Here is an 8,257-nt window from a genome sequence, read left to right on the forward strand (position 1 = left end):
TGATGATGAAAAAGCCGAGTGCAGCAATTGATCGAATTGTGATTTCATCATCGGTACCTATTCGAGCGTGGAGGTCGCCGTCGTGGTCTTAACGAGGGTGCTTTAGGAGGCGGTAAGAGGTGGAGCAGAAAAGCCAATGCAGGCACCCGGAAGGCGTTGTAGTTGCTAGTGACCCGTTGCGGGTGCGTGATAGCGCAGTCCAGGCGAAGCCGACGTGGGGCAATGACGAGGCCCTGCCGGTGCCGCTCACGCGGTGCAGGCGTGCAGCAATGCCACCAGGCGTGGTGTGATGGTGAGCTATCACGTGATGAGGTAGTGCGCACGGGAGCTCGATTCTGGCGGCGTTAGGTCGATTAAGGTTTGAATTTCGGCGGTTGTAAGGATAATATGATGCCTCTATGCTTTTGGGCTGCCTAGTCGGTTACAGAAGGAAGAACGACTCAGTCGCTTCGATGATCGGGGATTGGCTATGTATATAAAAGAATATTTTTTTGCGGGGTATATATAAAAGAAAATTTAGTCACGTGGTTTATTGATTGTTGTTTTTGGCTGAAGTGGCAAATTTATTGAGGTGGATAGGTTGCATGTTAAGAGAAATATGATAGTGCGGATGAATTATTTAGGTATTATATTCTCATAGCATTTACCCTGTATGTCTAGCAAAATTCTGATTAGCCACACCCGCAGAACAATAATTTAGAACTTTGCCTAGTCAGGGTGTTTGCCGAGTGCATTTCATTGAGTACAAGGCAAACACGAATACATGATTTTTGCCTAGTTCCACGAAGAAAACACTAGGCAAAAGTCCGACACTTGGTAGCACTTGGCAAAGCATGTTATTGCCGAGTTCTTGCCACATGGCACTCGACAAGCACATGCTTTGCGTAGTTCCTGCCAAGTGGTACCGGGCCAACAATATTTTTCTTTTCCCCTTTTCTACTCCTTTTGTTTGTTTCCTTTCTTTTGTTCAATAGTTGTTTTCTTTTTTATGCTCTTTTATTTTATATACATTATATGCTTTCCTCTCTTTTTCCATTTCTTCCCCCCTTACTATTTCCTCTTATAGTCATTCAGTGCATTTTAGGTATTTGGTGCACTTAATTAAAATTTATACTACAAGTGCATCTTTTTTCCATATAACTTGGTTGGAAAATGCCATTGTGTTATTTAGTCTATGTTTAGGTCATATCCAGTAAAAGGGAAATAATTCCAAACATATGGATACCAGGATTGGACTCCAAACATGAAGGTTATTGGTTTTTAATTCTGAAAAAAGCAAATGGAGTATGAATATGAAACTTGGCGTGGTGCCCTCATATTTCATCAATATATCGTGATAAATTTTTGAGAACATTTTACAAAGTTGTGACATACACTGCTTAGAAACCGGCTATCTTCAAGGAAGAATTGTAGTCTAAGAGGGGACGAGTCAGGTTTAAAGTCGAAGTGAAAGTTGCTTAAGCGGTTGAACTTTGTCTGTATTTTTTTCTCTACACTCATAATACACCATTACATGTTCCATGTCAAAATTTGGCATTTTCGGGGTCTGGCATTTCTAGTCATTTAATGAATATAGTTCCAATTTGAACAACAAGAGAATAAAAAATGCCGTTGACAATCCTATTTGTGTTATTGAGTCTATGTTTAGGACTTATCGAAGAAATGGAAAGGACTTCGAACCTTAGAGTGGCAAGACTCAACCCTAAACATGGAGGTATTAATTTTTCAATTCTGAATAATGCAATCGAAGTCTGCAAAAATATGAAAGATTACATGGTGTCATTACATGATCCATATAGGTTGCATTCAAAAATTGAGAATATTTCACAGAAGGTCATATAAGCTGCCTAGAAACTAGATCAACACCGAGGAATAATCTGGGTTTCATGCGGGAACACGTCAGATTTGAAAGCAAAGTGACAGTTGTTTCGTCGTTTGACCTTTATTTTTTCTTGTATATTCAAGATACACCATTACATGTTCAACGTCATATCTAGGAATTTTGGGTCAGTGATTCATTTCTAGTCATTTAATGTATATACTCCCTCCTTCCATCTATATAGGGCCTAATGTGTTTTTCAAGGCTAACTTTGACCAAATGTTAGTGTAATAATATATGACATGCAACTTACACAAAGCATACCATCAAATTCGTATCTGAAAGGAGCTTCCAATGATATAATTTTCACATTATAGATCTCATGTACTATTAATCTTGTCAATAGTCAAAGGCGGTCTTGAAAAACACATTAGGCCCTATATAGATGGAAGGAGGGAGTACTTCAAATTTGATCTACAAGTGAATGAAGAATTGGCAAAATTGAATTGAAAATTCTGTTTTTTTTTAGTCTATGTTTAGGTCTTATGTGTTGGAAATATGCCGTAGAGTTAATAATAAGAAAATTAATATTCTATTTCACATTCATAATTAGGTATGTATTTATATGCTATAATTGCAATGGTTGTTGACTATGAGATTCAGAGGAAAAACATAGTTACATGTGTGGGAAGATAAGTATCAAGTAGATCCCTATTCAGTCCTCAGGCCTAGCTCATGTATTTTTGATGATCCTGTTTTCCCGATCATGGGCATTATTAGTGTAAAAACATTGACGGAAATAATGATAACAAATTGTTAGAGTAACAATGATGTTGGATAGAACCAACTTATGAAATACTGCCTAATCAGGTCGCTAATATGTTGTCTGTATTTTTTATTAATTGTTAAAGTTTACTTACGTTCTTAGACCATGAGAATATGTAAACCAGGATACAGTATCGTTACTTTGAGGTTACCAAACATCATTCCATAATTGGGTGATTATAAAAGTGACTTTCGGGTATACCAGAAGGCAGAAAATTATGTTCTGGTGTTTGATATGTCAAGACCATGATTTGCTCCTTCGGCGCTGGAAAGATACACTATGGGCCCACTGGGTATTAAGATGTCCATCTTCACTTGACCAATCATAGTGACTAAGGTGTTAGTCATGGGGACATTTGAATAGGGAAAAAAATGAAATAATACAAATCGGTAACGAGGATAACTAGGTATAGCGATGAAAGTGTTGATCACAAGGATATTGTAAAAATCTCGCCTCTGGTTTTTTGACATATCACGAAGCAATGGGAATTGTATTTAGTAATAGAATGTTTGCTCGATAAAGATCTTTGTTGATACGTGGAAATTTTTATGCGTGTGCAGATCCCCCTAATAATTATTGACCAGAAGGTGTTCATAGAAACTCTGTTAGTGCCGTATGGAACTGAGGCCACACCGCTAATGTTCATAATCACTAGTGGCGCCTATAGGTTCAGCATGCCATGGGTAGTCCCGGTGGCATGCAAATACTGACACACCACCAGTATATCTGTTACCGGTGACGCGGGGGTCACCGTGGGGGCAGCACGCCACGAACATGGTTTGTGTGAGGCCACTACTTGCTTTTTATATACCAGTGTACGATTTTTCTTTGAAAAGGATCATATATATTATAAAGATTCACCAGAAGTACAAAGCATGTGAAACGTAATAAAAATTATATCGAGGTTCATGGACCTCCAAACCACCACTGTCACTGTCAGAATGAGCCACATATGCGCTGCTGTCGCGGCTCCTATACTGGAGTCGGCCTGACATTGTCGACGACAGTGCCCATAAGGACCAGTGTCCTAGGGCTATAGTTGTCGTCATTGAATCCTAAAATCGATGGGAAGAACCCGACATCAAATCTCGTTGTTGCATACCCACGATGAGGAACCCTAACCTCGTGGCCCCGAGGAGCTGGCAGGAATCTATGCCGGAGCTTCGTCTAAATCGTCCCAGCGGACAAACTTGAGGGGGATTAGAGCCTGGATGACTGACTCAAAGAAAAAGCGCCACCATACATCCGATCATCGCCCTTGGGAGGACTAAGACACTAATTTATCTACTAGGAGGAGCCGAGCCACTAGGATTCTCCTCCCTGCCACCGGCCGGCGGATCTGCAGGCGGATGTGAGGCAAATCCATGGGTCGACAGAGATCGAGGGGAGGAAAGTTTTACGTACTCGCTTCGCGGGAGGGGAAAGAAAAGGATATTGTTGCCAGCATTGTACTAGTGTTGGATTAATAAGAGAAAATTAAACATATAGTCTTTTGGACGGTACATATTCACCTAGCTGACATGAACACAACACATTTCTTGTATTATTTTTCTGACATTATTCACACAAAAAACCTATGCAATGTAAAGTAAAGGTAAGGCAGACTAGGGGTTACTTGCCTCCTGCCAGCAGCGCCGCGGGTCTACCTCATCTTCTATGGTCTTACTCCTGGAGGTGCGGTGGATCTCTCGGTCCATTCCGGTGGGAGCGCTCCTCCTCTGTTTTTAGATGTCTTTTGTGTCCATCTAGAGTTTGTGTCATGCTCATGACGACGAGGCAGATGCGTCTTCTTGAAGATGGAATAAGGTCCTCCCCGCCTAGCCCCCATCCCGGTGGTGCGAATAGCGTCATTGGACGGCGTGTGGAGGTGTGTTTTTGACAGATCTCATGAGAGTCGGTCGGTGGTTGTCTTTCGTGGATCCACTCGGATCAGATCTTCATTTTTCTTTGTTCGTGTGTCTTCAGGTTGGATCCTTCCGATCTATGCTTCTCTTTATCAGTGATGGTTGCTGCTCCGGTGCGTTGGTCCTATGATGCCTTAGCATGACGACTTCTCAAATGTCTACTACAACAGGTTTTGCCCGGGTCCGGCGAGAGATGGGTGATGTGGTGGCGTGTCTTCAGCTCGCTTCAGTGTTTGTAGATGTCGCTAGGTGGTCTACGGATCTGGATGTAATTTTTATTATTTCTGGTGTTCATTGTGCTGACATGATTAATGATGAATAGATTGGAAGTTTTCCAGCAAAAAAGTGAAGGTAATTGTTTTACTTTATTCTACCAATATTATGTTGGTGAAAACCGAATAAAAAACAAAGCAAAAAGAGGAAACTAAAAAAATAAGATAAGGAAAAGGGAAGCATGAAACTTTTTTCCATATCAATTTCTTCTCATTATTTTTCTTTTTTGCGGGGCTCCTTAATATTTCTCTTTTCATTTAGTATATTCTGCATCGATATTTTTTCGTGAAATAAATGAATATTTACTCCTACGTATGAACATTTGTATTATGACATGTGAACGTTTCAAAAAAAAGCATTATAATAAAATTTTGTTCATGAAAAATATTAACAAAAACAAAATAAACTAAACGTGAAACTAATAACGATTTTTTTGTCGGGAAGAACTTATAAGAAGTATAAAAGGGAGAAGGGAAACATGAAAATAACGTGAGAATGAAATAAATACAAAAACAAGATATAGCAAAAGTAAATTAAGTATAAATACACATGGAAACAACCAGGGAAAAGACTAAAGAAAAAGAAAAAGAAGACGGATTTGCTAATTCTCATGACAAGAATTAATAATGCTTCATCCGACCTTTATACCATTTGTTTTTGGAAGTCTTATACAATTTGATTAATCAAACAAACAAAAGAATAAACCATGGGAATATCCGCCTAAAGTCAAATGGTGTGGGAGTTTTATAAGACTTACTTACTACTCTCCATAGTGGAATCTCTACAAAGACTTATATTTAGGAACGGAGGGAGTAGTTAATTGTCTTAGATGACAACTAGAAAAAAAATGCACAAACCGTATCAGGCCTATTTTTTTTGTGAGTTTATTTAGGCCTAATTAGAGAAGCATTCGTACGAAGCGACCTGAACCTCAGTGCTTCCAAGATGGACCTGACAATCCTGGCTATCCTGCTATCATTAGGCCCGACTCCTAAATGTTGTGTTCACCGTTGGAACTCACTGTTCTGCGGACCAAAAACATTTAGACACCACACGTTCGTATGTCAGGACCATGCTCGATCTGCACCATCCCATGAGTACGATTCGCCACACGCTCAAATTATAGATATAAATTCTTTTTTTAGATAAATATCATTATTTTCATGAGTCACGATGAAAGATATACACCCGCCGTTCACAGGGTTGCCGCTATTGCCCCTTGATGAACCCCTTTGTAATCAAAAAGGAAAAAAAAATCATAACTGTTATGGAACTAAAGGTGAGTAACTACAAGATTAAGAGACTAAATCACCAGCATCACATTCTCATCTGTCTAGTGAGTGGTGCCGCGAGCACATGGTAATGGGACTCGCAACTCCTGGAACTCTTCACACCCCTCGGCGCCGATCTCCATGAAGGCTGCCACGAGGCTCGGCACCATGTTGGCGAGTGCAAGCCTTAACCCCGCCGAACATGGATGTTCCCCTCCCGCTTCAGTGGCACGGGCACTGCAGACACCGCATCCCTGCAACCACGCGGTGCATGTCCCGAGCACGAACCTCCCCCGATGGCGGAAGTGATCCTTTACAAATTCTTGAAATCCCTGAGGTGGCGTAAAAGGTGGAGCATGAAGCATTCTTGCTATAGGTCAAGGCATTGCGGCGGCCCTCTGGTTTGCCAACCAGAGTCTCATATCCAGCCTCGTTGTAGTATGGTTGGTCGTTGAGGACGAGGCCCTGGATGGAGACAACGACTTGGAGGATGCTTGATGTCGACGGCGACCAGACCTCACTGCCCTCGCCCCCAAATGTGCCTAGCAGGCTAAGACACACGGTACCGGACTCATAGAGGTTGGGATTGAGGCGTAGGCCGAAGGAGTGGTGGTACACTTGCGGTGGCGCAGCTGGGTATGATGGAGGCAGCTGCAAGTCGAAAAAGAAGAGCCCGTGATGGTACGGTGCCCCACTCGCACCCACCATCACCACCCGGAGTAGGTCCATGCGGTCCTCGAACACCCGCATGTAAATGGTTTCTGCACATTTAAAAGTTAGGCATTCATTTGTAACCATGGACTGTGTATTGTATTTCCAGGTGCACTCTCATACCTGGTAAGTCGTTCTCTAGAATTTTCCATTCCTTCTGCACTGTTTTCGCCCAACTCTTGACATGACTACTGCCCTGCATTTTCATGAAAAGGTGCATTGATTAAAGTTCTATATGTATATGTACTTCATTCAGTAAAAATCGTTCTATCATGACTTGTAACATGTAGTGTGCCCCGTTACTTATTTTAAGACAAGGATACATGAAAACAAAATGACATAATTAAGCAGATGAATTATACCAATAGACAAAGCATATTGTGCATGTAAACTTTCCTTAGAATAATCTTAGTTTTTGGATGTAAAACAGTAGGAAACTCCTACTGCATGTATTTAAATATTGACAGGTTTTAGAATGAAAGTACAAATAAACAGAAAAATAAACTATGCTAGAAAATACAAGTAAAGAGAGTCATTAATTATGGTTCACTGTGATACGTATAACTTTAATTACCTCCAGTTCTTCATATTTTCTAACAGAAGTATAATTACCTGGTCCGCGATGTCAAGGTAATGGTGATCCGAAGGGCTGCTCTGCAGTACATCGAAACGTGGGAAGCAGAATAATTCATCATAGCAACAAGTACCATGTGCCGCCTTCGTCCCCTCTTTGGAATATTTTTGCCCATTCAAATCGATAACGTTCCTTGCCACGGCAGAATCAATTATGTCCGTTGCAGCACCACGAGTGTTATCACCGTCCGTAGTCACATGTAACTTAGAGCTTGGTAACGACGACAATGATGACGATAGTCGCCAGTTCATAAGATATTCCTTACCTCGAGCAACCGTGTCGTCAGTTAATTTGACCAAAGACTGGAATGCAAAACCTAAAAGGCTTGTCCTTGTCATTGCTGGGGTGTCTCCTTCGACATCATTGGTTGGAATTTGTAGATCATTTTCATGAAATCAGATATATGGCCACATCAAGTGAGATGAAATTGTTAGGTTGATCTTTCTCCTGTTCGAAACCAACGGGTCAAACGGGCCCCTGACTCGCGCCCTGATCGGGGGCGCCCAGCCAAACCATGGTTGGTGGGCCCCTGTGACCCGCGCTATAAAAACAGAGGTGGGGGCTGGGGCATGACTTACGAGGTTAATCGCTGCCACAATCCCCACCTACAATCCCTACCGATATAGGGTTAGCGCGGTGCTCACGAGAAGCACACCGCCGCCGCCATCTCTCTGCCATCACCGGCCCCTTCTTCACCATGGTCGGCACTGGATCGAGCTCATCTGGACAAGGAGAAGGTAGGTTCACCGGAATGATCTAACCGACATGATCCAAAGCACTCTATCAATGGTATCAGCCAGATCGGGTTAGACTTTTTCG

General features: G+C 41.7%; 1 protein-coding gene across 1 annotated transcript; it reads right to left on the reverse strand.

Moving 5' to 3' along the window:
• Positions 1–6,042: 6,042 nt before the first annotated feature.
• Positions 6,043–7,776, reverse strand: LOC123050633 (probable ubiquitin-conjugating enzyme E2 23). Its single transcript, XM_044473397.1, has 4 exons — positions 7,417–7,776; positions 6,928–7,000; positions 6,382–6,854; positions 6,043–6,347 (listed from the first exon to the last, which is right to left on the reverse strand). Exons 1-4 carry the CDS (start codon positions 7,774–7,776, stop codon positions 6,156–6,158), a joined length of 1,098 nt encoding a protein of 365 aa, XP_044329332.1. The 3' UTR covers positions 6,043–6,155.
• Between the last annotated feature and the right edge of the window lie 481 nt (positions 7,777–8,257).

This window comes from Triticum aestivum, chromosome 2D (assembly GCF_018294505.1).
Source record: "Triticum aestivum cultivar Chinese Spring chromosome 2D, IWGSC CS RefSeq v2.1, whole genome shotgun sequence".
NCBI classification, from domain to species: domain Eukaryota; kingdom Viridiplantae; phylum Streptophyta; class Magnoliopsida; order Poales; family Poaceae; genus Triticum; species Triticum aestivum.

What these genes read in the sequence shown, in the direction of transcription:
- LOC123050633 (XM_044473397.1), bottom strand. Translation starts at nt 7,776, where the DNA reads ATGACAAGGACAAGCCTTTTAGGTTTTGCATTCCAGTCTTTGGTCAAA. An exon ending in ACCTTGACATCGCGGACCAG is followed by an intron (nt 7,001 to 7,416) that starts GTAATTATACTT and finishes ATGAAAATGCAG; the next exon opens with GGCAGTAGTCATGTCAAGAG. An exon ending in CACTTCCGCCATCGGGGGAG is followed by an intron (nt 6,348 to 6,381) that starts GTTCGTGCTCGG and finishes GCGTGGTTGCAG; the next exon opens with GGATGCGGTGTCTGCAGTGC.